This window comes from Paraphaeosphaeria sporulosa (genome assembly GCF_001642045.1).
Source record: "Paraphaeosphaeria sporulosa strain AP3s5-JAC2a unplaced genomic scaffold CC84scaffold_12, whole genome shotgun sequence".
Classification (NCBI taxonomy): Eukaryota; Fungi; Ascomycota; class Dothideomycetes; order Pleosporales; family Didymosphaeriaceae; genus Paraphaeosphaeria; species Paraphaeosphaeria sporulosa.
This window is the reverse complement of record NW_017253371.1, coordinates 1,201,742-1,227,192: the sequence shown is the minus strand read 5'-3', so window position 1 is coordinate 1,227,192 and position 25,451 is coordinate 1,201,742. Positions and strand designations below refer to the sequence as shown.

General features: G+C 52.6%; 11 protein-coding genes and 1 non-coding gene across 12 annotated transcripts; 5 read left to right on the top strand and 7 right to left on the bottom strand.

The window, feature by feature from the left end:
- Positions 1-1,137: 1,137 nt before the first annotated feature.
- Positions 1,138-4,358, bottom strand: CC84DRAFT_1209605 (uncharacterized protein; the record flags this gene model as incomplete). The annotated part of the gene is made up of 2 exons (XM_018182231.1): positions 1,138-1,682; positions 1,736-4,358. The coding sequence occupies 2 exons, from the start codon at positions 4,356-4,358 to the stop codon at positions 1,630-1,632; spliced, it is 2,676 nt and encodes an 891-aa protein (XP_018031102.1). The 3' UTR covers positions 1,138-1,629.
- A 165-nt stretch (positions 4,359-4,523) lies between these two features.
- Positions 4,524-4,939, top strand: CC84DRAFT_1168773 (uncharacterized protein). Its single transcript, XM_018179484.1, has one exon. The coding sequence runs from the start codon at positions 4,624-4,626 to the stop codon at positions 4,846-4,848; it is 225 nt and encodes a 74-aa protein (XP_018031101.1). The 5' UTR covers positions 4,524-4,623; the 3' UTR covers positions 4,849-4,939.
- Positions 4,940-5,459: 520 nt separating this feature from the next.
- On the top strand, positions 5,460-5,822 carry CC84DRAFT_1168772 (uncharacterized protein). Its single transcript, XM_018179483.1, has one exon. It carries the CDS (start codon positions 5,516-5,518, stop codon positions 5,699-5,701), a length of 186 nt encoding a protein of 61 aa, XP_018031100.1. The 5' UTR covers positions 5,460-5,515; the 3' UTR covers positions 5,702-5,822.
- Positions 5,823-5,896: 74 nt separating this feature from the next.
- CC84DRAFT_1180704 (uncharacterized protein) lies at positions 5,897-7,121 on the top strand (the record flags this gene model as incomplete). The annotated part of the gene is made up of 4 exons (XM_018180500.1): positions 5,897-5,920; positions 5,975-6,074; positions 6,128-6,415; positions 6,472-7,121. The coding sequence occupies 4 exons, from the start codon at positions 5,897-5,899 to the stop codon at positions 7,119-7,121; spliced, it is 1,062 nt and encodes a 353-aa protein (XP_018031099.1).
- Positions 7,122-8,188: 1,067 nt separating this feature from the next.
- Positions 8,189-10,153, top strand: CC84DRAFT_1209604 (uncharacterized protein; the record flags this gene model as incomplete). The annotated part of the gene is made up of 5 exons (XM_018182230.1): positions 8,189-8,360; positions 8,431-8,482; positions 8,634-9,123; positions 9,193-9,663; positions 9,713-10,153. The coding sequence occupies 5 exons, from the start codon at positions 8,189-8,191 to the stop codon at positions 9,941-9,943; spliced, it is 1,416 nt and encodes a 471-aa protein (XP_018031098.1). The 3' UTR covers positions 9,944-10,153.
- A 500-nt stretch (positions 10,154-10,653) lies between these two features.
- CC84DRAFT_1231091 (Pkinase-domain-containing protein) lies at positions 10,654-13,538 on the bottom strand. The gene is made up of 4 exons (XM_018183714.1): positions 13,209-13,538; positions 13,124-13,154; positions 12,756-13,072; positions 10,654-12,706 (listed from the first exon to the last, which is right to left on the bottom strand). Exons 1-4 carry the CDS (start codon positions 13,276-13,278, stop codon positions 10,887-10,889), a joined length of 2,238 nt encoding a protein of 745 aa, XP_018031097.1. The 5' UTR covers positions 13,279-13,538; the 3' UTR covers positions 10,654-10,886.
- A 1,050-nt stretch (positions 13,539-14,588) lies between these two features.
- Positions 14,589-17,069, bottom strand: CC84DRAFT_324803 (uncharacterized protein). The gene is made up of 2 exons (XM_018185854.1): positions 16,873-17,069; positions 14,589-16,797 (listed from the first exon to the last, which is right to left on the bottom strand). The coding sequence occupies exon 2, from the start codon at positions 16,757-16,759 to the stop codon at positions 14,936-14,938; it is 1,824 nt and encodes a 607-aa protein (XP_018031096.1). The 5' UTR covers positions 16,760-16,797; positions 16,873-17,069; the 3' UTR covers positions 14,589-14,935.
- Positions 17,070-17,536: 467 nt separating this feature from the next.
- CC84DRAFT_324897 (uncharacterized protein) lies at positions 17,537-18,845 on the bottom strand. Its single transcript, XM_018185855.1, has one exon. It carries the CDS (start codon positions 18,586-18,588, stop codon positions 17,857-17,859), a length of 732 nt encoding a protein of 243 aa, XP_018031095.1. The 5' UTR covers positions 18,589-18,845; the 3' UTR covers positions 17,537-17,856.
- A 1,659-nt stretch (positions 18,846-20,504) lies between these two features.
- On the bottom strand, positions 20,505-21,360 carry CC84DRAFT_1180699 (uncharacterized protein; the record flags this gene model as incomplete). Its single annotated transcript, XM_018180499.1, has 2 exons — positions 20,505-20,948; positions 21,202-21,360. 2 exons carry the CDS (start codon positions 21,358-21,360, stop codon positions 20,505-20,507), a joined length of 603 nt encoding a protein of 200 aa, XP_018031094.1.
- A 170-nt stretch (positions 21,361-21,530) lies between these two features.
- Positions 21,531-22,447, top strand: CC84DRAFT_324743 (uncharacterized protein). Its single transcript, XM_018185853.1, has one exon. It carries the CDS (start codon positions 21,838-21,840, stop codon positions 22,309-22,311), a length of 474 nt encoding a protein of 157 aa, XP_018031093.1. The 5' UTR covers positions 21,531-21,837; the 3' UTR covers positions 22,312-22,447.
- On the bottom strand, positions 22,207-22,305 carry CC84DRAFT_t96. The gene has a single exon. It is a non-coding gene; the product is annotated as a tRNA-Gly (tRNA).
- Positions 22,448-22,887: 440 nt separating the features above from the next.
- On the bottom strand, positions 22,888-24,753 carry CC84DRAFT_1168768 (translation initiation factor eIF3 subunit). The gene is made up of 4 exons (XM_018179482.1): positions 24,323-24,753; positions 24,144-24,232; positions 23,361-24,067; positions 22,888-23,310 (listed from the first exon to the last, which is right to left on the bottom strand). The coding sequence occupies exons 1-4, from the start codon at positions 24,339-24,341 to the stop codon at positions 23,295-23,297; spliced, it is 831 nt and encodes a 276-aa protein (XP_018031092.1). The 5' UTR covers positions 24,342-24,753; the 3' UTR covers positions 22,888-23,294.
- Positions 24,754-25,451: the final 698 nt, after the last annotated feature.

The window sequence follows — 25,451 nt, the reverse complement described above, 5'->3', positions numbered from 1 at the left end:
ATCGGCAAGGGCCGTGAACGAAGGCTATCCTTGATTTGTGCGGGTCTGGAGCTCTTCCATAGATCTCCCAGGGCAGGCCCCGACACAAGATCAATCAATTTAACTTCATACAAGGCTGCACTCGTAACTATCGCCTTGCAGTCAACAGACATGAGGAAATTCATGCCATGAACGGCCGACGGTCGACTGGGACAAAACGTTAATTGGTCAGTGTTGTTTGCGATCCTCCAGGTACGGATGATATGATGTCCTACGTGCAAGCCTGACGCATATGCCTCCACCAAGATATTCATGCCATATCCGGTATTACATTTCCATCTCCCAGACAATCCACTCCCAGACGAAGCAGAGTATGCTGCCTTCGGCCGTATTCCTTGGGAGCTAGTCATTGGTTGGTACAACGAATTCAAGTTGCAGGGGAAGGCGATCACGGACGCCGCATACAACCCGAATCCCGGCTTTGATAGAGACCACTACAAAATTGGCCCGAAGTTGCGGACTTTAAGATAATAAAGAGTAATTACAGACTCGCTGGCTGGCCCGAAAAGAGCCCTAGATGGAAGGATGTTCCTTGGAAAAGCGTTAAAGATCCGGTGTGCAGCAAGCTAGAGGGGAGTAGTAGGACGAGAAAGAAGAAGGGGGGGGAAACATCAGCCCCGACATCGATATTATCGGGGACACCGAAAATACGCAACTCGCGACTAAGGACGGTGAAGAGATGCAGCTTCTTGCTAGGAGCCGGGGTGAAAGCAGGAGTTCGAGCAGGAAATCTTCGAGACTTGGCGGCAGCCGGAAACAGAGGTCCACGAACACGAAGAAACTGACCAAGAAGCCTACGAAGAAACCTGCATGAGACCAACAAATAAGCCCACCGAAGAAATGCACAGTCGCTATAAAAAAAAAGCTGTTGAGTGCGGCACTAACTGCACTGCAGCGATGAAAAGGGCAAGAAAAAAAGAAACAAGAACCGCAGCAAGTGCCCTATAAAATCACGCGGAATGCCTAGACTAACCTGCAATTGGCAGATGAGTATCTGAAGAAGTTTAAAGCGGGAACGCTTGGAAAGGGCGGCAAGTCCAGCTCGAGAAAGGGCAAGGAGGCCTAATCTATCTAAATAGTCTAGATACAGTGAGTTATCTTGAGAGAGATGAGCTTTGGCTTCACACGATGGATGGGGTTTGTGTAGTATCATCTGCACACCAAAGTAATCAGACAGCACTCGTATCTGGTCAAGCACCGCTCGTAATACGGGAAGCATGGCATTGTCTAGCGCGAGCGAGCCGTCCCTGTATCAGATTCGCTCACATACGTCACATCTGGATAATTGACCACAGGGTAAATCTTTCAAAACAGATTCAGTGTCTAATGTCGATAACCCAAGATCCGCAGCTTGATTCGTTGTGAGATTGCGAAGTCTACGTACTGGCTAATGAGGACCCGATGCACTATAATGAGCGCTCAATCACATGTTGGAAGCGTTAACAAAGGAAGACTTACCATGGAGTCGCGCATGGCGTAGGCCGGTGTTCGAGAGAATCGCAAGCGGCTCTTACTTCCCCGGAAATGGCACATGAAGACATGCTCCTGAGTCGAGGTTCTATGGCTACTGAAGTTCATTCTGCTTTCAGATTACTCGTCAGCACCCTTGAGCTTCTGATAACATTTCTCAAAATTGCTACTGTCTGGGCACGAGGATTCAGTTCTTACTCGTTCTCATGGTTACAGTGGAGCTTACCATGCATATTATAAAATTCTATTTCGACCAACTCGAAACTCGTCCTCCCTGATCCCTCAATGTCTTGAGTGATAGTCTTGGGGTTCAATGGAATTCCTGGGACAGAGGCAGGCGCCCGTACGACCGTACCCCATATATCCATGCCACTCCGGTTCCTTAGTTCCATGCGCGGATAAGGTCGATCCATATTATTGAAATTGATGTGGAAAGCATTCTCATGATTGAGGGAGACAAGTACCAGCGCAGGCACTTGATCACAGAGGTACAATGCCAACCTATACCTAACAGGGTCCTTGGATTGTTGTCGCCGTTGAGCCCCAAACATGGCGTCTGATGAATCCCTTGAAGATATTTCATTGACCCTCTGTGGCTCTTTCACTGTCTTGCTGCGAGTGTCTTCATCGATATAGATCTTTTGATAAGCGTCGTCTCGCAGCTCCCTTAGAATGTGGAGATGGCCATTGTGGACGTCCTGTTTCTCTTTGAAAAGTACCTCCCGTGCTTCTTTTTTAAACGAGAAATAGTTCCTACTTTTGATCTTAATCTTGCATCGACGAAATCGGAATTCCGATCCAATTTCAATATGCTGATGTGTTACTGCGCCGAAGAAATGATGGTAGTCAGCACGTCTGGCGAAATGGAACTTGAAGCCATCATGCATAGACCTGAAAGAACAATCCAGAAAACTACTGTTTGTATGAAGAACATTATTTTCGTAGATCTGGTCGGGGTCAAACATCGAAAGAGCTAAGAAATCTTCCGTTTTCACATTAGCGCAGCTTTGCACGATGAAGGTCTCTCCATCCGATCCAGAGAATTCGATTTCCAGTTTCAACTTTCCCGATGAGACATTTTCCCATAGATACAGACAGCAGCGTAAGGGTGAACTTATCCTCTCGGTGGAAAAAGAGGTGCGCAAATCCCTGAGATGAGAGTAGGTACCGGGCCCCGCAACGCTTCGATCCTGACGGTCCTGTAAAATACGGCGATCGATCTTTAAACCCAAAGATAGAGCGCTATGACATGCTTTTACAGTCATGGGAGCGCTTCGCTTCATTGAGAACATCTTCTGAAGTTGTTGAGCGACAATTTGGAGATATTCGTCAGAGGATTTGAGATAGCTGTCTAGTCGCCGGAGGACAGCTTGTTTCGTAACTTCGTCGTCATTCCGATCCTTGGTCCAAAAGCCGAAACCGATCTCTTGGTCCCTCTCCTTCCGAAATTTGACGGGACTATCGTCGTGCGGGTGCCTAACCAAGTACGCTAACAATTCAGAAGCTACACACGCCAAAGACCAGACATCGTAATCTCTGTTCCACCATTTTTGCTTGACCAGATTGTTATTCTTCTCAGCTTGCATGGCTTTTAACTTGCTGTAGCCATCTGGGGGAGCGTACATGCGTGTTCCCGGTGTAGTTGTAAAGTTCGTTTCTTGCTCACGTTCGACGTCCAGTAGTTTGAAGTATGTTAGGCCAAAGTCAGTGAGCAAAAATCGACCTTCTGCGGTGATAATGATGTTTCCAGGTTTGATGTCGAAATGCGCGCCGACCCACTTCGATTTGGCATCGGTGTGTAGGGAGGGCAGCAGTGGTTCATGCACATTGGCCACGGCATCAAAGATGTCCAACAGACCCACCCATAGCCAGTGATCGAGGATAGAACCAGGAAATCGATATGGTCTGTCGTACTCCTGTAGTATTGATTCTCCCCCTGCTCTGGGAAATAGTATCTTGTCAAGATCAAGGGGATGGAAATCGAAAGCCAGACTCAAACGAGGCGGAACCGTTTCCTGGTAAGCGAACAAAACCTCTGCTATGCTATGATGCGCAAGCTCTTTGAGAACTTGGAGTACGTCTTTTTCTTGAGTTGCCCGCCGGACAGACTCTTCATCTAATAAGTCGATTTGTTTCCGAAATAGTGGGCGTTGTTTAAGATTCTCATCGCAGAAAGAATCGCAGATTTTGAACTTATAGAAGCTGCGTCCAGCTTCACGATTGCCGATGGGAAGTAGCGTTTCCTCGATCCAAGGCATATTCTGCCGGCTGCTGAACCGCTGAAACAAATTGTCAGCCTGGAAGCTGGGTATCCTCAGCCACGTTGCATTGTTGTTTAGTTGCTCGACGAAGTCTTCGGCTAGGCAGAAAGGATTGGTGGATAAAGTGTGCCTGGGTGTGTGTTTGCAGTCTTCGAAAGCTCGATTCTTTCCAATCGCGCCAAAAAGCTCGCGGATGAGGTCATGGCGATCGCGCATGTTGTTCAGAGTAACTTCTATAGAGTCGAAGCGATGCTCGTCTAAGTGCCTTAAGGCGAATGTTCCTCCAATAAATGCAAGCGCCGCGGTAAGCTTCCGTCGCTCTGCGTTGGTGGCAATCTTCTTTGCGAGGACATCATTATCTTCTGGTGGCGTGCGGATTGTGAAGGGAATGCAGATATTGCATCGACATTTCAGTAGTTCGACCAGGGGACCATGTTGAAGATTGTTCTCGAGAGCACTTGGTGTTATGAGTATGTCCTCTGTTTCTTTATCACCCCGCTTCTTTCGCTCAGCAGCTTTGATCAGTAGACGTTTCACCCGTCGACACATGCATTTTCGCTGTCTGGCATCGGCATTGAAGTCGAACATCATACGCAGAGCGTGTGGCCACTTTTCTACAAGTACCAATGTTCATGAAATTATTATACGACAGATGGCGTCACAGCTAAGGGCGCCAATGGCCCCGAACCATGCTGCCCCATCGTCTCTTAATAGGGCAACCCTCGGCTTACTGCAAAGTAAATTACCTAAATTATCTTCTTATCGATGCGGACCGTGCGCCACACCTTGTGAAATCTTCAGCCGTCCTCGCTTCACGTGTATACTCTTCATTGGCCTACGCTGACCGGAATTCATGCATGGGATATTGGTGGCTTTCTGCCTGCTTTTGCAGTTGCCTTCTCCCCTGATTTCTTGTTTTGGTGGCTCCTCAAACATCATCTTAAGTCCACTTCTCAATCAATTCTTTACCCATGGAAGATTATGGAGCGGACAACTTCAACCATATCTGCTTCCACCGCCGCTCCATCTCATCATCACGACCGACTTTCTCATGCTTCATCAGCAGAATCACTGGTAGCCAATCCAAATGGTACCCATGGGGAGCACAACGGTGAAGATACCCGCTCACCTCCGCTCGATCGAGTGCCGATTGTCCAAGTCGACGCCCGTCGAGAGCTCAGTTGGCAAGACATTTCCGCCTTGATCATAAACAAAATGATCGGTACCGGCATCTTTACTGGGCCGCCCACAGTATTAATGAGCACTGGGCGAAAGGATATTGCTCTCGTGATATGGGCAGCTGGTTTTGTTTATACCCTGATAAGGTATGCGCGCGCAACTTGGCGATTTGCAACTAAACTAAAGAGTCGTCAGTATGACACTATACTTAGAATTTGCTCGGAAGCTACCATATACTGGAGGAGAGCTTGTATACGTACGTCTTAAACTCCTAGGTTGTTATAGTTCTTAATGTACAATAGTTAGATGAGTTACTCCCAAAACCGACGCTCTTGTCATATACGTGCTATGCACTGTACTTCATATGCATATACCAAACTGCCACCAACGGCATGCAGTTTGCGCGGCAAACTATCATCGCATCGACCGGATCCGATGTAAAAGATCAACGCGTAATGCGTTTTATTGCCGTTGTGATCACCACCGTTACCTGCCTTCTCTTATACTTCTCCACTGCGACAGGTCGAAGACTTAATAGGTGGCTGGCATATTTGAAGGTTCTCTTGATGTGTGTCATATTTGGGGCAGGCGCCGACTTGGCACGTCGGTCGAAAGTACGGGACGTCCAAAAGACCTTCAAAACTCATAATTATGCAGTGGCTATTCTCCAAGTGCTATATTCCTTCCAAGGGTGGGAAAATGGAACGCTGGTAAAACGCTTATCCGTCGAATCAAACGATCTCTGGTTCTAAATGCACGACAGGTCGCAGGAGAGATACAAAGCCATGATATCCTCCGCAAGGGCTTCATTCGGGCAGTCTGGATCGTCGGATTGCTTTACATGATCATCAACATTGTATATGTTAGCAATAGATGTTCACTGATGACAGTTATCATCAGCTGACACCGTGCAGTGCTATGCAATTCCGTGGTCGCAAGATGGCAGCATGGAATACGACTATGTGCCTTTGGTAAGTCTGATTAGCCGAACAGGTCCCAGATACAATACACTTAACACTAGATAGTTCTTCGGCAACTCACATCCAGCTTCTCAAGCTTGGGCAGTGTTTACTGCATTCTCTGCTGTTGGTAGCATGATTAGCGTCACCTACACTTGCGTTAGAGGTGTGCGCTATACGTCATTATCAGCAAAGAGGTCTGGAGCTAAGAAAATTCAGTCAAACAAACGATAGCATGGACGAACATACTACCTTGGTCCCCTCTATGGAGGTCCTCAGCACCCGTATCCAGGAGAGAACCAAAAGACTACTTAGAGCTGCGTATACTGAATAACCAACATGCTCACAACCCGTATGATCTTTCGACTGGTGAGCCACAAGGAGGTTTGATACTTCACTGGATAATATGCGTTGTTTATATTTGCGCTACGTCTGCGATCTCGGTCGTCACTGAAGCAATAGCATTTCCTGGTCAGCTACTCTCGTATGCTCACGCTATTGTTGGAGGTGAGTTCTGTCATCACTACAATGATAACGCAACCTGCTTACACCATGCTCTGCAGTCGTGCTAGGGGTCATGTTTCCGAAATTTCGCAGTATTGAAAACAAGGTCCCTATGACGCGACAATGGGACCCACCTAGCAGAGAGTCTCGATGGTTGAAGCTAAAATTCGCCCCAATAATTTTCGGATGGACTTACGCTATAGGCAGCATAGCTCTCCTGGTACTCACGGTCATAGGACCGTACAAGAATGCTGACGGATCAGAAAGAGTGGTGAAAGGTTGGTTTTATCCCGCGGTATCCTTCGGGACGCTCCTGATGTCCCTGATATATTACCTCATTTTCATTGCTAGCACGGAAGCATCATTGGTTCGCGCCGCTGGGATACAAATCCGAGAATGTCGACATGGAGAAAACGATCGTGAGCGTATCAGGCGGCGATGCGATGTTTGCCAAGATTCACCTCAAGCACATCGCCATGCCAGAGATGGCTACGAGCATTATTTCGAGGTGGTAGTGCCTGACACTCATGATCGTGGTAGTTTCCTGTATTGGTTCTTTGGTGGGACAGAAGAGCGTCATCATCCACGTGCCTCTGAACAAGTCAATATGGTGAGAGCAGTCTTCGCGCAGGCAAAAGCGCACCTGAAGGAAATGTTCCGGAAACCTTCTGGCTTATCTAGGAACGGAGGTGCAAACGGTGATACTTGAAATCGGCATAAACACCTCAGCCTCGCAGGGTGTTTGTAAATGACCCCCACGCAGATTACGCGGTAGCGTAGTACAAGTAGTCATCAGTATGACCGGCAATTTGCGCGTCCTATCGCCCACCTTGTGAAAGCGGAGCCTCAATGGGCTGAAGCCTGGGCGTATTTAGGCTTTCGTGTATTGACCACTACCTCTGCGCGACTGCATATCTTTCAACCACCATACAATGCCAGCAGCAACCTACGGCCCTTTCATAATATCGACCATCACCCACTATGCGGACGAAGCCGACGTAAGGGATTTGCTACAAACAAGATTTCCACCAACCAGGGCGCAGCCTACGCCATGGGTTATCCAAGTCAGTAGCATAGGGCCATAAGGCTAGAGCATACTGGCCTAAGTAAACAGAAAGACTGACCATACCGAAGTCAGATCAGTCGGGCGACTTTCGCGTGTGGGCCCCCAGGGAGATCGCGCAAGTAAGTATTTTGCCCAATTGTTGCGATGTGGGGGGGCTGCTCGAGACTTAAACAGTTTACTATGAAAGCAGTTGCAAGGCTGACCGCATTCCAGGAGGAGAAAGATGAGTTGTACAGAAGGAATGCTTCCCGACGTACTCCTATGGCCAACATACTTAGTATGAGACGGTACTGAGCTTACTTGGTCTCGCAGGATGGCATATGGTCCTTGTGAGGCTGAAATCATACCTTTGCTTTTTACCATACTTAAGGATTCGACTGGGAGTATTGCGAGGGTACCCAGACGCCGATTCTGATACGCAAAGAATGTCCGCCACATTTTACCTTTTTCACTTGGAGACTGTCGTGTTGATCTGTCTTTTTGCTCGATAGTCGTGTTCGTGAAGTACCGTATGATTATCCACCCGGCTGTCGCTTCAGCCTTCTGCGCCACGGATACCCCGCCTTTGCCTCTGACATCCACACTCTTCAGGCAGCTGGGACCGGTCAGGGTAGGCAGACTGCTCGCATTGTATAAAATAAGTCGCTATCCCATTCGCGCTTGCAGGATAGAGATCGGATCTTTTCTTACAGGACAGACAGTCATATAGCATGATGAAGATTGACATACCGGCGTGGCCTCTCCCAGTGGTTTGGGTCACATCAGCACTACCAGTCGCTGCTGACTACCAAAGTATGAGCCTGCGACTGGATGGCGTGGCCGATAGGCTTTTCAAAAAAGATGGTACGGTGCAAGTCATGGCCTGTAGATGGAGTAAACATCGTAAGTGGCCCACAGCTAGTTTCGACCGTAGTAGAACACAGTAGAGCACATTTGACTTACCTCCATACAGAAAAGTTCGAGAATTTGCCTCTGCGCTCGTATGAGGATTTGTGCGCATATGTGTACGTAGAAAACCAATCTTGCCGATGAAGAAATGACGGATTGTACAGTGAAAGCGATAAAAAGACTTTGGATCTTTCAAGTGCCCGAACCACGAGTCTGTTGTAGGAAGCCCAGCGGACATCAACTATGACACAGCTAATGTTGGACTAGCATCATTGACCAGGAGCACACGAGGTCTAGCCTCGACATAACACATAATGCAATGAAAGTGCTGTTATCATCCTTCTCTGCATTCCCGCAACTTGCCAACGCCCTGCCGGAATTTGCAGCCTCAGATATTCCCATACAAGGTTCAAGGACGTTTTTCCACACCGAATGTTCAATTTCGAGATTAGAAGGCAGTTCAGATCACCTGTGCATGCTTCTAAAGTACATTGAGCCTAACAGAAATTTCTCCGATCCCATTCCGTGGTCCATAAGGCAGCAACTACTTCATCAGTCCATTGATGCTTGCACTCTGAGAGAGCACTGCGTGGTCATTCGTCCATCTGAAGCTTTCAAGGCGAGTATTATTGATCAGTTCATGCAAAGAGGAAACGTGTCCACCCATTGGACCAACCTTCCAGTGGTTCTGGTCGGCAGTCTGAATGCGCACTGGTCTGCCTACGTCAGGTTCCTCGACAAGGAAATTTGGGACATTGTAAGTCCCTGATCGCCGGTTCCTCGGACATAGTACCGAATTGTGTTTGGGTGCTGATTACCAGGACAGGACAAATCCATCGACTTCACAAACCCGTTCTCGGAAACACCTGGTGAAGCCAATTTCAGGTCGCTGCCGAGGACAAAGCAATACCATGACCTCCTCATCCGGGCAAGACATGCTCTAAAAGCGAACATCCACGTCCTTCGACTGCTACTTAAAGAATCCATCAAGCGGTTGACATTAGAAAGCAAAGCTTCACGTGAGCTTTTCGCAGATCACTACACTACACTCGACTCTATCGTCAATGATGTTATCGAGGAGTCGTGCGATCTTGTAGAGTACCTCGAAACACTTAAATTGCGAGTCGATCGCATCACAGAAGCCATACGCGATTCCATTGCATTGAGGAACACTCACCATGCTGCTGTCGAAAGCCAGAACATGAAGCGCTTGACAGTGAAGTCTGTTCAGGAAGCGCGAACCGTCAAGGCAATCGCTCTTGTAACGCTGGTTTACTTGCCGGCTACGTTTATAGCTGTGAGTGAGGCTCGAGTCACATCTAATCAGCTGTCTAACAGTGTAGAAGACATTTCTAGGGATCAACGGCATCAACATTCAGCAGACTGATACAGGAGTTCTGCATATCGAAGCGGATGCGCAGGTTATCTTATACTTTGCGCTTACAGTTCCTCTGACCTCAGTGACGTTGTTGTTATGGTGGGCCTGGGAGAAATGGAGTCGGTCGAGGAGAGGTGAGACGGGCAGCATGGATCCGCAGCCAGCGCGCCCATGGAAAGCACATGTATCGCCCGTCTAGCTGGATGTAATAGCTGTTTCTTTTGTCTCTATTGCAGTGGCCTCAGATCTTCCTAATATCCAAATTTCTTATCCATCCCTCTTGGCTCATTTGCACACGTTTGTGGTGACACTGAGGGAGACGCCCTTCTTCTACTTCAATATGTAGCTTCAACATACTCACAGCACTCGTGTCAAGAATGGAGTATCGCATAGACCAGCGAAATAATCGTCTTCTCTTAATAAAACATACAGCTTCACAGCACCTCTCCTGCACCAACGAATGCAGCGTCGCTACCCCAGCCATAGGTTCCATCCTCCTGAATAGCATCACAGCCTTGCAGGGTCAAACCCAACAGCTTCCCAACAGCTGCTTGCATATGCTAAGAATTGCGGTGCAGCTTGCTAAGAAGTACAGCGTTGGAAATATCCAGGGTCTACATACACGCGCTCGCCAATCCAGTGCATGGCCATTTCTGATCAGCAGCTTTGTTGACTCTTTGCTCACTGCTGCCGCAACCAGCACCTCCTCGCCCGCGCCAAAATTTGCAGTCCAACCTCACCTGTTGCGCTATTGTATTCGGACCAGTCTCGGACGCCCAATTTTAAATCCACATCACACCCCGCCTTTCAATCGGTTCTCAATGTCCATGAGTTTTCATGAGAAAAGCACTCAAGAGTGGATGTGGGAAATCAAATATGATATTCTCGCGACGGACAGCAAAAAAAAAAGACATGGAAATCGTCGGATTGCATAAACGCCCACGAACACCTTGCTTCAAATTCTCACCCAACCCGGCCCAAACCATTTCAGCCCATCCTCATGCCAAATAGAAAAATGTCAAAGTCCAGTCAGTATCTTATCATGCCCCATCAAATCCGTCATTCGAACTCCGTCAACCGCAACCTCCTTTCTCTCTATCTGTAGCCCTTCCTCACCACCATTCTCTACCGCTCAACAATCCTCAATCATCAGCAGGCTCCACCCTAACCAGTACCTCCTCCAAAAAACCCTCCAAAAACCCCGCCACCTCCCCACCCATCCCCACACCCCCCCTTTCATCCCACTCATCCAACTCCCTGAACCCCTTCTTCAGCTCGCTCACCAGCCTTTTCACATTATCATGACACTCCTGTCTCCGCTTCTTCTGCTCTACAAACGCATGCAGATCGCGCGGCGTGGATGCCGCTTCCTGCTTGTTTTTGAGGGAGAGATGGTACGCACGGCGGGAGAGGGCCGCTTCGAGCGCGGGGAGGACGACGCCGGAGAGCGCGGTGATTTCGGTGGGTGCTGAATTGGGCGAGCCGGGTGTGAGAGGCTGCTTAGGCCGGCCGAAGGAGCCGCGGGACATGGGGGATGGTTTGGTCGTTTGTGGTGCGGGAGGGGGAGGGTGGGAAGGCGTTTGTGCGCCGGTCACGTTGTTCCAGTTGTTGATTATCGGTCCACCAAATGGGTCGTACGAAGACGATGAGCCGGGTCGCGGGGGTGAGGCAGAGTTCGGTGATGTTTGAGATGATACAATTGACGTCTGATTGGTGAGTTGAGGCAATGGTTGTTGACCAGAGAGTGGCGGAAGTGGTCTCTGAAGTTGCGATGGTCGCGGGTTCTGGTTCTGATTCTGATTTTGGCCAGGACTATGCTGGGGAGGGTTTGCGGGTGCGGTAGAGGCATTTGTTGACTGAGATTGGTTACCTCGGAAAGGTGGAATCTCCGGGATGGACATTTGCGGAAGTACGATGGGTCGCGGGGGAGTAGGATCGCGTCGAGGAGTCATTTCCAACGCAGCCATGTCTTCGGCGATTGAACGTTGCAGGTATTCGTCGTAGTCCCTACCCAACGGCGTCTGTCGTCGGGGCTGTGCGGGTGGCTTGGTCGGCGTAACCAATCCCCGGTTCAGAGGATGTGGCGAGAAGGCTGCTGGCACTGGCGATTTGCGTGACTCTTGTGCCGTTGGCGGAGGGAGAGGTGGGATCGATCGCTTCTCGGGAGATGGTGGTAACGGTACCCGTGCCGCGGTCTTTAGCGAGCTCATCGGTGAATTCGGAATGTCAAGCTTTGCTAACCGCTTCGTCGGAGATGCAGGTGGACTTGGTCGGACAGTGTCGGCGGAGCCGTAGTAGTTCTCATCTCCATAGCCGGCCTGCTGGTTCAGGACAGGCTTCCGTTGAGGCGACGACTGTCGAGCATTTGCACCAGACTCGTTCATGGGTTTCAACGCATTGCCTCCTCGATCTTTTATAGGACGGATAGTACCAAAATCCCACAGCTCCTCGTTGATCGGTTCTCGTTTCTTTATAGGCGTATCTTCATCCTCCGAATCGGCTTGCTTGGGGTGACGAGCTTGATATTCTTGATAACGGAAGATCAGCTCCTGCAGCCTGGAGGGTTTCCCCGCTTTCCGGATGAAGGCTGACTGTAGCAATTGCTTCGCCGATGGTCGTTCCCTCGGATCTTTTCTCAGGCAGAGGTTCACGAACTCTTTGAATTGTGGAGTGAAGCTGCCAGTCAGTATGGGTGATGGGTTCTTTGGAATCAGGAAAAGGACTTTCATGGGATGTATGTCCGCGTATGGAGGTTCGCCCTGCGCAAGTTCGAGGGCGGTGATCCCAAGTGACCAAATGTCAGCTTTGTGATCGTACCCAGACTGCTTGATGACTTCCGGGGCCATCCAGAAGGGAGTGCCAACGAACGTGTTCTTCTTCGTCATGGTCGCGGAGAGCTGCCCTGAGACACCGAAATCGGCCAGTTTGACCTGTCCGTTAGAGCCGACGAGGATGTTGGCAGCTACATATACATTAGTCCCGTGCCTTTATATTCAGACGGGCGAACTCACCCTTGATATCTCGGTGCAGCTTGTGATCTTCATGCAGGTAACACAGGCCCATAAGCAGCTCCTTGAGTATGACGGCAATCTCGCTCTCATCGATAGGACCCGGCCTCATCAAGTCTGCGCAGCTGCCTCCCGAGCAGAACTCCATGACGATCCACAGCTCCGTGTTGTGCAGATACGAGCCATAGTACTTGGTAACATAGGGCGAGTGCATGTTAGAGAGGATGGAGATCTCGCTGATGATGTCGTCGACCTCATCTTCGGCATTTTCGACATCGATGATCTTGATCGCGACAAGCTGGCCGGTCCGTCGGTCGATGCTAGTGAGATTAGCATTGGGTTGGTACGGGAGAAAGACTTGCTGAGCATACCCTTTATATACTTTTCCGAAGCTGCCCCCGCCTGCATGTCGTCAGCGTGGCCCCAAAGCTTAGCCTGTCCTGCGCGTGCGCCTACCTATGCACTGCTGCTTGGTGTACAGCGTCGTGGGGTCCACGGAACCGCTCACGGTAAACCCCTCGGTCATAGCGACCCAACGCTCTCGGTCGTATTGCCCCGGTGAAGGTCAAGTGGAGAGGTGTATTCGCTCGCGCGCTTCGAGGTAGGGCGATCGCAGGGTGCGTTTCGCTCGAGTCGAGAGGGAAGGTTGGTGTGTGCGGGGCAGACGAAGCCGCAACGGGAGCCACAGTACAGCGCACGCGGGTGAAAGGCTTCAACCGTCTATGCGACCGGGCGGAGGCACTGCGAGTGCGTGTTTACTGGGTGGAGCTGTCGTGGTGAAGCGGTAGGAGCGTTTCTGGGGCGTGAAAGTTAGCAGGCGCCCGCGGCGGCAGGTGCATTCCGCACGCGCAGAGTAAAGCTCACCCTTCCCAATTGTTGCGAAGACAAGTTCGGTCGACAGGCTGGTGAACCAAGGTCCAGCGCAGGCGCCTGAATCTGCCCAGACGTACACAATTGCTTCACAGAAGAGCAGCGGCTCGAGGTACGTTGGACTCGGCTCCGGCAGTGGTGTGTTTACGACAACAATATCGCGGCGGCAACCACGAGTTTCACTCGTCCGAAGCGACGTCAACACCAACGCGCCTGGCCTGTTCAGTGGGCTGCAGGGGCCTCCGATGCGCAGGGAAATTGTTGCTGGCCGTTCGTCGAGGGAATTGCCAGCCTGGGCACGGTGTGTTTCCTGTCCGTTGTCCAGGATGTGCTGCCATGTTACGGCGCGCCTACGGAGACCAGGGTGCGGGCGCGCAGGCTCTCATCCTAGCATTCGCGACCATGACGCGGTAATTTCATTCGCATTATATTGGAATACAATTCGAGATCTGCCGGGAGCTAGATAGAATCTCCACCGAGGGCCAATCGCTTGCGTCGCACGAATACATCGCTGTCGGAGGGATGGGTGGCGGTGGGGAAGCGATTCGTCGAGGGCATTCTCTCCACCGCCGTCGCGTGTCGGCTCACCACTTGACGTACGAGCCCACATCAAACGCATTTACACAACCAGACGGCATGCATGGATTCATTGCTGTGCTCTTCACTATCCATTCAAAGCGCGACAAGGAAGATTGACAAAGAGCATCTCATTCCTACCTACACCCGTATAATTCCAACCAATCTCCAAAAGCCCAAAGGTATCACCCGAAAAGAAAGCAACAACTCCCGTTATCAGTCTCCCAGTCCACCGATAAACGACGCTTCGGGCTGACTGTACATGCTCGTCGCTGTCCTACATCTAGCCTTGTTCGTGTCCAAGAAAGCAAGCCGAGAAAACACTCCTGTGACGCTAATAATACAACGGGTAAACCCCGTAACCAGAGGACCGCCCCAACAACACCATGGAAAGCCATTTTAGGAATTAGTTTTCCGGTTCAAAAGTTACAACCGGATATTCGACGATGCTGTATCTCATGTCTACCCAGTTTTGTTGTTGCAGTCGTTGACTTTCGAGGAGAACCGCCTGATCGGGCTGCAGGAAACCCTGCCCACTTCAACGCCTTGCCAGGTGCTCGTAACCCCGTAAGTTCTTCGAGGCTTCTGTGTTGCCAAATGTTACACCTCCGAACTTCCATCGCCGAATTGAGCGCCCAAGTAGGCTGTGGCGCGTGATGTGATTTGTGTTGACGTAGCTTGCTTTCACTGGTATGGTGCACGAGCCATATCCGGGCAATAGTTTCATGCAAAACTTCCTATTGCTGCTGGGTATTGTGCGCATGCTGCTGAGCAAGTTGTGCCCGAAGGGTGGTGACTTCCGTCTGCAGTGTTGTCATCTTGGATTCGTGCTCTTGCGCCATCTTTGCCATCCGGGCTTCCATGTCGCGGACGTATTGCCACATGTCGATACCCTGGTTACCCATCACCTCACGAATGCTGCCACCGCTGCTTGCGCCGTGACTAGAGACACTGCCAGGTTGCGAACCAGATCCTGGTACTTGTTGGTGCTGGAGCATGCTGGGGCCATTCTTGCTGCCGCCCTGAGAACCCTGTTTGGGCAGCATACTGGGAGCCAGACCAGGCAAAGCAGGGAGGTGAGGGCCATTGTTGGCCTGCGGAGGTGCCATACCCATGGAAGGCGACTCGCGAGCGCGTTGAAAGTTGGGATGGATGTTAGGCGAGCGTGAGCCCGGCATGCTGTTATCGTGTGCTCCCAGGCGGTGTTGATCTTGCTGCCCTGGGGACAGAGGCTTGGGACTCTCTGTCATTGGCGGGCCTCCCTGGCTGAACATATTCGCTTGACTTGCCGTGTAGTGAAGGTTTGACAGGCTGCCGGGAGCTAGTTTGGGCGAGATGTTAGTGGGTTGGTTACCTGAGGGACCGCTGGGACCAGGCGGGTATAGGTTATTCCCACTGCTATATGAACCGCGGTTCGCAGCGAGAGGCGGGTAGGTACTTGAGTGCTGGCGATACGGACCTTGCGTAGAGCTTCCAGTGTTTTGCCTCTTACGCGCCGGCTCGCTCACACGCCGGCCCTCATCGTCTTCTTCGCCTTCACCATCATGGTACATAACGCCGTCCATGCCATCATCTCCCTTCCCGTCGGCCATCTCCTCACTGTCCATTCCGAAACTGGACCGGCGGCCTGCGCAACCACCCTGTCCCTTGTTGTGTCGGGCGAGTGCATCTCCGCGAGCGAATCGACGACCGCATTTCGGACACGTATGAGGGCGTTCTCCGGTGTGCAGTTTTGTGTGGCGCTTCAGGTCGTGGAGTCGTCGGAAACGAGCCTGGCAAGTTGGGCACTCATACGGCTTCTCCTGGCTGTGGGTCAGGAGATGACTCTTCAGGTTGTGGTGTCGCGTGAAGTCAGTCGCGCAGTACGGGCACTTGTGGCGCTTAGTCGAGGGCGACTTCGGGCTGTTCTGGTAGCCGGGCAAGCTCATTTGGCGCGTCGGCGCGCGGGGGTCGTGTTCCGCCAGCGGTCCCGGGAAGGTGAAAGCGCGGTTGCCTGGATTTTCGTTCGGATTAGGGGCAATGTGCTGGTGATGGTGTTGCGGCGGTGGTGGTTGCTGATGCTGCTGGGACACGCCTTCCATGTTGATCTGCGGGGTCGAGCCTTCCATGGCAGGCGCGTTCGGAGCGTGGTTCGAGTCGTTGGAGCCGAAACTCGAGAGGCTCACTGGACTTGTTTGCATGTTGTCACCCGTCATCTGGCCCGCCTCGGGGATGACCAGGGGCTTCTGGGCCGCCTTGTCCATCGGGCTGGTCGCGTGTGCTGGCGCGTCCTTTGAGTTGTTCACGGCTGACTGCGCTGTGCCGATGAGGCTCTGGACAACGGCGTGCGCGGGATTGGGACTCGACTGGCGCAGCAGCTGATGTTGTCGCTGGCGCTCGTCATTGAGCGCGGCGGCTCCGGTGAGCGGCTGCGGTGAGCGTCTTGGCGAGAGGCCCCGCGGTGACTTTGTGAGATGAGTGCCAAAGGTTGCGCCGGCGTGCGAGTTGGGCGTAGCCGACCTGTTTGGCACGGGGAACGGCCCAGTGTGGGTGGGCGTGATGGCTCGCGTTGACGCAGCCATGGGTTATGGTGAGGGTGGAGAGCGGTATGTGGTTGATCCTTGCGTGGGTGTTAGCGACTCAACATATCCGCCAGGTTGAAACATTGCCACGGCGCGGCGGAGATGGCACCTACTCGGGCTTGCAGTGTTTTCACGCTGCGCGGTGGATGAACCTCGGTGGTCGAGTTCAGCTGCAGCTCATGGGAGCATTCGCCGCCAGCAGAGCCTCCAGATGGAACAGGCGCGCGATGGAGCCAGCTTTTGCGATGCGGCCTGGGCTGGCGTCGCAACGGTGCAGGCTACGGCTGCGGCTCGGTTTGCTCTCAGCCAAGACAGGCACCCGCTTGGTACCAGGGCGAGACAGTCGCGATGATGTCGCGCAGCGGGAATGCAATGCAGCTGGGCGGCGGCGGCGGCGAGTGCTGGGCTGGGACGCGGTCGGCGGTCGCGATGCGACGTGCGATGGCAGCAGGTCGGCCGAGTGGTGGTGGAGGTGAGTGCGGCGCCTCAGCGGTCTAAGCAGTGAGGCTGTGTGAGCGGCGATTAGCGGAGTGGATGTGGATGCGCTAGGCAAGGTACTGGCAAAACAGCGGGCGGGCAGCTGCGGGCGTGCGCTGGCAGCGTCTGGGAGGGCAACTAGAAGCGCTGGAGGGGGAGGAGCGTAGAGGAGGAGAGGAGGCAGGCAGCGTGGTGGTGGTGCTGGGCGTTTGGGCGCAGGCAGCGCTGGTGCCGATGACACCAGATGTGTGGCTGGACTGGACGGCGGGCTTAGGTGCAGCGCCGATGAATGCAACACGGGTTCCAGTCGAGCCGAGCGCGCCAGCGACCACGGCGATCCATCTCGACATCCATGATGCGCAGGCGGCGCGCGCAGAAGGTGGCAGTCAATCAGCGGCAGCGTGGCGCCTGGCTGTGCGCACCACGATGCACCAGTCACCCTCGTCGACGCTTTTCGCTGGGGAGCGCACTGGGGCGGCAGCAATCTGGGCCGGAGAGAGCGGCAGCAGCAGCCTCGCTCGCACGCGGCCTGTGGGCTCGCGGTGCCGGGGCCGCGACGCAGGCTGTGTAGACCTCAGCTGCAGCGAGCCATTCACACCGCGCGCCTCGTCGCCAACGGGCTAGGGCGCGCTGGGCCACCGTACGGGCGCCACACGTCTTGTCGCAAGCTCCAACCGCCGTCGACGTCGCACCCTTGGGCTCGCGCTGCAAACACGTCCAGAGGAGCCAAAGACGGCGAAACCGCGGCCAGCTGGGGCAAGACGGGCAAGAAAGCGCGCCGACCAGCGCGCCACACCCTCTCCGCCGTGCTTGTGTAGCTGCCAAGCGCGGCAGAAGCTTGCTGGATGCTCGTATGCAGTGGCGCAGGACCCCCCGCGATCACCACATCGCAGCCCATCACTTACAAAACCAGCGCGCTCGACGAGCAGATGGCACGCTCGGGCTACCCTACACGGGCAATCACAGCCGTGCGCTGCCACGGCGCAAGCCCAGTTGGTACCGCCTGCTCCAGCACACCAATCACCCGTATCTGTGGCTAATCTGCGTTCGCGCGCCACAGCTTGCCGAAGCCACTCATATGCCCATCCTGCCTCTGACCGGATGCTACCAAGCAGGTTTTGCCGCCCTTCCGCGCAGACTCTGCTCACCGTCTGTCTGGGCGAGACGTCACAGGCCAGCGGCGACCATGTCTCCAGCCACGTCCAGGCACCCGAGATGGCGACTCCTCTTTGCCATGTGCGATCAGCTTGAGCCGCCGGCACCAATTGCCCATAGCATCCAGCCCTAGCCCGACTGATGGACACGCGATCGTCAGGTACCGCCCCCGGCACCGCACCGCGGCATCTCTGCATGTTTCAGCTCGCATTCCATCTCTCTCCGACCTACTCTTCATTCCAAACGTTCCAACACGCTGGAGAGGACCTCTAGATTGCCATGCATTCCTCGTCTAAATTTAGCCGAGCACGGTGCACCGCCGCAGGCCACCGACTCTCACGATTCGCTTGTCAGACCCCACGATGTGACGTGCCGGTATCGATAGCAGCCACACGCGTGACGCTTTACTGCAGTTCAGCACATGGGCCGTCGAACCCTTCCGTGGCCCGCCGGACATCCGTTCTGCAGCAGGATCTTCCGTGTCCAGATCGTTGTATTATGTAGAAAGGCTTGATCATGGGAGCATTTGGTGTGTGATACCATTTGCAAGACTGCGCCTCGAACATGGATACAGCTTGCCTCCACACCCCTCCGTGACTCCCACTCGCTCACCACAGCAAGCCACGTCCGGGTGTCGGCCCACTTGCAGCAACGGTCCCGACGAGCTGCACCGTCGCTGCTGCGACATTAGCTTGATTTTCGATGCGTGGCTCACGCGCACGCAGACCTAGCGCGTCGCGTGTGGCGCTTGCCCTGTGGCGTCTCAACATCTCGCCATCTGGCCATCTCGATACGAAATTTTCCCGCTCGAGAGTAAGGCAAGCGAGGCAAAGCTTCCATCGAGGGGCGAGCTCGGCTACGTGGCGTGATGGCGGGGGTGAGTCTTGTCGCGTGTGGGTACGGATGAGGCAGGTTGGAGGTGGTCTGAGAAGGAGCGTTGAATACTGCGTGACGAGGTAGCAGAGGCAGGTTGGATTTCGCGTGGTTGTGAGAAGAGGGGATAAGTGTGTCGAATCGACATCGGGTATGTGCGGAGTTGCAAAGTGGAAGACACGACCTCGACGGGACGTGATGCTTGTGCCAGTCAGATGCTCGAAGGTTGAGCCTGAAGTGACTTGGGCTGTTTTTAAGTCTTGATATTACTGATCGGATACCATTCTGTCTGTGTTCAAATATATTCACAAAAAACATAGTCGCTGGAACTCTTTCGCGTCGTCGACAGTAGGATAGTAGTTCTACGCTCAGGACAATAGTACACAGCCCCATGTTTTGTTGTATCCACGGACAACGCATCTTTGGCTTTGCAGGGAAGGATTCTGATTTGCTTTTTGTTTCAAGAAATACCATTTTGTAGTTTGAGTCAACGATCAGAAAATCACTGTCCTATATCTCTTCGTTATCCTCACAAGAACTACGGGCCGTGTCTACCCTCTATGTGGCAATCCCCGTCCGACGAACGCCCGGTCACCTCCAAACCAATCCCGCTGCGCCCTCTCTATCAAAAAGATCTCAGCGAAGAGATGGATTGTGCTCTCAAGAAAAGCATTAGTTGCTACTAGATCATAGACGTACGTAGCAGCGGCAACGTAGCCTTGGTCCTTCACAAGGAAAATCTTATCCACTTTTCTAACTACAACCAGAGTCTCTAGTCCCAGTCGTAGTAATAGGGTTCCGGGCTTGGTGTCCTGATCCGTGGACGTGGTCTTTGGTGCGTCCGCCTGGAAGGCCGTACTCTCGCTTGACACCTCGGGCATGCTTTCGTTTGACAGCCTGGACACTGTAGCAAATACGTCCAAGCCTCGTCGTATCTTGGGCATGCCGTGCGGCCCTGGACTTTAGGCCACCAGCCGTCGTGGCGGCACGCCGATGCGCGAGTGTGAGCCAGGGGAACGGTTGGCTCGGGGATATGAAATGCATAACTCGCGCGCTGTCTTCTAGTTCTTCAGCTTGCCTTTGGAATTCTTCCAGGTATCGCTTTTGTTCTGCTGCTTGGTTTGCTGCCTGTTTTCGCCGTGCCTCTACTGCTTCCCGTTCTCTCTTCTTTTGTTGCTCCCGCTGCTGTTCTCTTTGCACCCTGTCTGCTTCCTCCTTCTCCTGCCTCTGCCGTGCTCTCCTAACCCTCTCTTGTTCCTCCTTCTCGCGCCTTTGCCGATCCTCTTTGCCACATCACCAATTGGATCTGCGTTATTGCTTGTTGGTCTTTCATTCTCGTGACCTCGTAGTTAGCCTGCTTGATCCTAAGCTGCTCCTCTTTATCCGCTAGAGCTGCTTTCGTTGCCTGAAGCCGCCGCTCCTTCATGTCTGTTTCAATCCTTCGCTCCTGCCTCTCTCGGTCCTTCTGTTCTTTTACTTCCTCGGAGTCTTCCACCTTCTTCTTTTGAATGAACGACAGAAACAATGTAGTCCAGCTGTTCCTCTGTGCTTCCTCCGCCGCCTCGACAGCTGCGATGCTCACTAGGCCCATGATATCTTTCTCCAACCGCTCTATATCTCGATTAACCTCGAAGATGGACCACTCGAAGTTTATCTTGGTCGTCCGCCATTGTGCGTCAAGTTCCTGTATTGCTTTCTATAGAGCGGCGATTCGCGGAACTTCGCTCGGCGTGCTTGCCTGCGGCTTTAAACCGGAGTGAGAAGGCCGTTTCGGCGGATTTTGATGAGAGGCATTCTTCTTTTTTATGGATGGGTAGATGAGATCGTATTTGCTTCGTTCGTCTTCGTCGCTTAGAATCTCGTAGGCTCGTCCAAGCTGTCGGGTGTTGTTAGTCGTTTTTACCAATCGACTCTAAAGTAACTCGAGCTCGATATACCCGCTGGAAGGCTTCGGTAGCTTCCCGCGTCCCCTGATTACAATCTAGGTGGAGCTCCCGTGCCCGCTTTCTATAGGATTTCACGATGAGCTCTTTATCGGCATCTTGCGCCACTCCAACGATCAAATAATAGTCTTCAGTGAAGGGCGAGGGTGCCATATCTCACCCGGGGCTCGGAAACTCGTGATGTCTACAGATTGGAGTAGCAGTGTCAGGCACACTGGAGGGGTAATCAGCTGTCAAGTATCAAGTTACACTGCATACGCGTCGATGCTAGCCAGTAATCACACAGAGATTCAGAAGTTATCACAAATCATCTACCCGTGAAATCTCAACAATAGGCGCATGCTTAGACAAGCCTATACGGCTTGCTCCGCATACGAGATCAGTTGTCGTGGACCTAAGTCAAGGATCTGGGTTTAAGATGCTCGCCCTATACATCCTCACACATAAATTAATATTACTCTTTGTTTACATTCCTTCAGCCTCCTCGCCTTATTCAACGCGAGTCCTTCAACCTCATCAAGCATTGTCTTACACGTACATGGGAGACACTAATATGTGTGCGGAATCCCTCAAGATTCAGGCGCGAAGACGTGCTTCGTGGGTAGATGTGCTTTGCATACTCTCGTTCATATGGTATGTTTGTATGGTAGGCTTGATATCACAACAATTAATCTGTTTTCGAAACTAGGCACACTTCCACTTTCAAACCATCTCCATATTCCCTTCCGGAAGAGCACAAACCCCTTGAACACCATAGCTGCCCAAGAGCTACAAGGCTCCTCAGGTTTCGCAGTCCTGTCTTGTTCCCGAATCCCAACATACGCCCCACGACGATCCCGCCTTTCCCATTCAGCCCCTTTTCTCTTTCGCTATCTTTCCTGTGTCGAAAACGTACAGTGTGCGGCGAAAATCCCCAAAAAGCCAATCACGTTCCTAGTCCACCTCTCTCTCACCCTAACGCTGAGAAACAACACAAAAAGAGAAAATCAACAAAAGAATTGCATCTTCCGGGAGTCGAACCCGAGCCAATCGCTGACTTGCCAATCCGGGATACGGAAGGCTTGGAAGGCGATTATCCTACCGCTGGACCAAAGATGCTGTTAACTGTTTGATGGAACTGTGCCAAATTTTGATGTCTATATAGATTAGGATACGAGGGAGGGATGAAGAAAGACTGCAAGGCAGAGCGAGACAAAGGTGGGGCGAGATTGAATAAATGTGGGTTAAGTGGGGCTCAAGCGAGCTAGGACTAGATTGGGATATGGTGGGGATGTTAGACGGGCAATCGGGCGGGCACGCAACACAAAGCATTACGGCAAGGCGGGGAGTACGACGAATTCGGATTCAAGAGGTTTGTGTGTCAGCCCGGTAATGGAGCAGAAAAGTATTACGTATGGGTGGATTAGATGCGGCGCTACCCTTGCGATGTAGGTGCAATGAAGTGCAAAGCAACCTTTTTCTTAGCAGAGTGAGAGATAACTTGCAGCGCATTGTTGAGTCAAAAAAGGGAGGATTTGAGGGAGCTTATTTGGCACTGGAGTTGAGGCATGGGTTGCGGCGGGCTGGACCCGTGCGCATCTCTCAACTATGATGCCGTCCTGCGGGATGAGATGACCTGCGGTCCATTCCCGCTTCACGAAATCAGGCCTCAGATTATCGTGTATTGCGTTGAAGACGATATGCAAATCACTGCGTGCATTTCAGATTATACCAGGTTGACGAACCACATCACAAATACGCTACAAATGCAAGAGCACTGAACTTTTCATATCTGCTCACGACCTGCATTCCCCAGCCGTCTATCCGTAACCGTAGAGCCATCCGTCATATTCCCATGCACGCTATGCCGCTCCCTACTGCCAAACTGTGGAAGGAAAACAGATTACGCAAAAGCTATGCAGGGGATCAAAGCCGCAAAATGTCAAAGCCGTAACGCCAGTCCATCTCTACCCTAGGGTTTCCCGGCCGTCTCAGAATCGGATCGACACTACTGCTCTGCGTTTGCAGCGGCGCGGCGAGTGTAGCTCTGCTGGCGGTCGGAGAGACGGAAGGCGTGGTATATTTGAGAACACTGAGAGGGGAGAGCCTCACATGAAGTCGTCACTGGTTTCGGTCAACATGGAATCTTGGAAGATGTGATCGCGTGCACTTACTCGCCAAAGTCGTCGTCGTACGCGTTGGTGTCTGCCTTGAACGCGACATCACGGGTAGCGTTCAGAGCGACCTTTGTCTTGGCCGCCTTGGTCTTCTTGCCGCCCTTCTCGGCAGCCTTCTCCTCCTTCATCTTCTCGTTGCTAAGGGTGGTCAGGCCACTGGCAATTTTCTTAATCTGCTCGCTGGGCAGGTCCTTGGCAATCTGCTTGGTGAATTCCTGCAAGAAGAGGGAGTACTGAGCCTTCTTGGAGTTGTTGCTAATTAGCGGCGTGAGTGTTTCGCGGAGGTGGGTGAACTGGTCCTTGGTCTGCGGGTTGAAGATCTTCAGCGAGCTGAGATCGATGACGTTGTTCGGATCGCTCTCATCGGTGAGGGTGACGGCCTTAGAGCCAGCGACGCGCGGCTTGGTGCCCACGCTGAGGCCAGCGCCGCCAAAGAGGTCCTCAGCGTGTGCAAGGTCGGCGTCCTGCTCGCTCTTTCGTAACCGGGCACGGCGCGTGGCCTCGTCCTCCTCCGAATCATCAGATTCCTCCTCGCCAGCCAGCCTCCTGCGCATGTTCTCCTCTTGTCGCTCCTTGATGCGCTGCGCGCGGGACTTGTGGTTTGCCTTCGCCTCAGCCTCCGCTTTCGCCTTGGCCTCGGCGGCCTTCTTCGCCTTCTCGCGCTCGACTTCTGAGTCCTCGGCGGCGTCCCATGACTCTAGGACCTGTCACGCGTATCAGAATCATGTTGGAAGAATGTTTGGCGAGATTATGGTGGTGCGGGGTTCTAGGCTGACATACATCGTCGTCGTCTTCCTCGTCGTCAAACTTGCCGCGGCGGAGGGCAGGTGCGGGAGGCGATGAAGGAGGTGTATCCTCTTCCTCGTCATCTGTAGCCGAGAGTTAGCCGTTGTTCTGTGTTCATGTATATGGACATGTGGCCCCGCGCACAGAGGGGCAGGGATGTGGATATGACGTACCCCATTTGCTTGGAGGCATGATTGCGGTTGTGTATATGGACGGGCGAGTGGTTTAGGATGTGCAGCGAGCGTAAGCGCAGGTATGTGCAGTCGGTGTTGCACGAGGTTCTGGGTGCGGGGCGTTGTGTGGAAGAAGAAGACTGAAATTGAAGGCCCGGAAAGCGCGTCGCAGAACAATGGTTGGGCTCGGCGTCACTGCGTCCATGAAAAATTGTCTGTGCCCCGCTGCTGCCCAATCACATCCGGACCCAGTCGGACAGAAACACCACCTATTTTGGGCGCGGGCAAGTCGTTAGCATGCGCGAGCCTTTGCATTTGATCAGCGGTGCTACCAAGATTGATACGAGCGCCTTGAATATTAATAATCCTGAGGCTTTCATCTTGAGCAGGTCGAGTCTCATCGTCGGACATCAGGATTTGGCATCGAAGGGACATCGAAGTCCAGTCCCGCAGCAGAGGAGTCACACATGCATTGCTGATGGGTACGTTCTATTAGTCGATTCGACATAGTGCGAAAGTTGGACAGCATCGGCCCATGCGATTGCTCAGCCTTGTTTGGAGCCACGCATACTTGAAAGACATGCGTCCATGGGAGTGCTTTAGTGCCCCTATGATTCCATCAAAGTAGCTAGAGGGGAACGAGGTTTGGTATTTATGGCCTTTTTGAAATTGCCATGGACCAGCAACGGGCATGAACAGAGCATTTTGATCATGTCCACACACTTGACAAAGTATACTCCCAGACATGAATGGAAGGACTACCACTCTTCACAGTCAGTTAGACAGATCCAGGGTCCTGCCACGTGCTTCTCACGTCGCCGGGGCTGCGTATTCAGGCTGCTCACTTGACCCTCAGTGAGCTGAATGCACCAACGGCTCCATGAATCATGGGATGAATGTCATCAAGTGTATCTGTGCTGTTTGCGTCGATCACCTTGTCGCTTCATACGCACAGTATGGGATCCTATTGAATGACCTCATTGAGACTAGTGGTTCATATTCGAGAACATTGGAGTTTGATGCGGGAGCGTTTACTTTTGGACCTGTTTGAGATTTCAAATGATGAGCCCAATAGAAAGCGAAATATATCAGCTTATAAAGGAAAGAACGGATGCAAACGCCGGGTGGA

Excerpts from the sequence above, each read along its gene's own strand:
- CC84DRAFT_1168773 (XM_018179484.1), top strand. The coding sequence starts at position 4,624 with ATGCATGGGATATTGGTGGCTTTCTGCCTGCTTTTGCAGTTGCCTTCT.
- CC84DRAFT_1168772 (XM_018179483.1), top strand. The coding sequence starts at position 5,516 with ATGTGTGTCATATTTGGGGCAGGCGCCGACTTGGCACGTCGGTCGAAA.
- CC84DRAFT_1231091 (XM_018183714.1), bottom strand. The coding sequence starts at position 13,278 with ATGACCGAGGGGTTTACCGTGAGCGGTTCCGTGGACCCCACGACGCTG. Across the intron at positions 13,155-13,208 it reads CACCAAGCAGCAGTGCATAG|GCGGGGGCAGCTTCGGAAAA; the intron begins GTAGGCGCACGC and ends GACGACATGCAG. Across the intron at positions 12,707-12,755 it reads GCTGCACCGAGATATCAAGG|CTGCCAACATCCTCGTCGGC; the intron begins GTGAGTTCGCCC and ends ATGTATATGTAG.
- CC84DRAFT_324803 (XM_018185854.1), bottom strand. The coding sequence starts at position 16,759 with ATGGCTGCGTCAACGCGAGCCATCACGCCCACCCACACTGGGCCGTTC.
- CC84DRAFT_324897 (XM_018185855.1), bottom strand. The coding sequence starts at position 18,588 with ATGCAGAGATGCCGCGGTGCGGTGCCGGGGGCGGTACCTGACGATCGC.
- CC84DRAFT_324743 (XM_018185853.1), top strand. The coding sequence starts at position 21,838 with ATGGTATGTTTGTATGGTAGGCTTGATATCACAACAATTAATCTGTTT.
- CC84DRAFT_1168768 (XM_018179482.1), bottom strand. Across the intron at positions 24,068-24,143 it reads ACGAGGAAGACGACGACGAT|GTCCTAGAGTCATGGGACGC; the intron begins GTATGTCAGCCT and ends TACGCGTGACAG.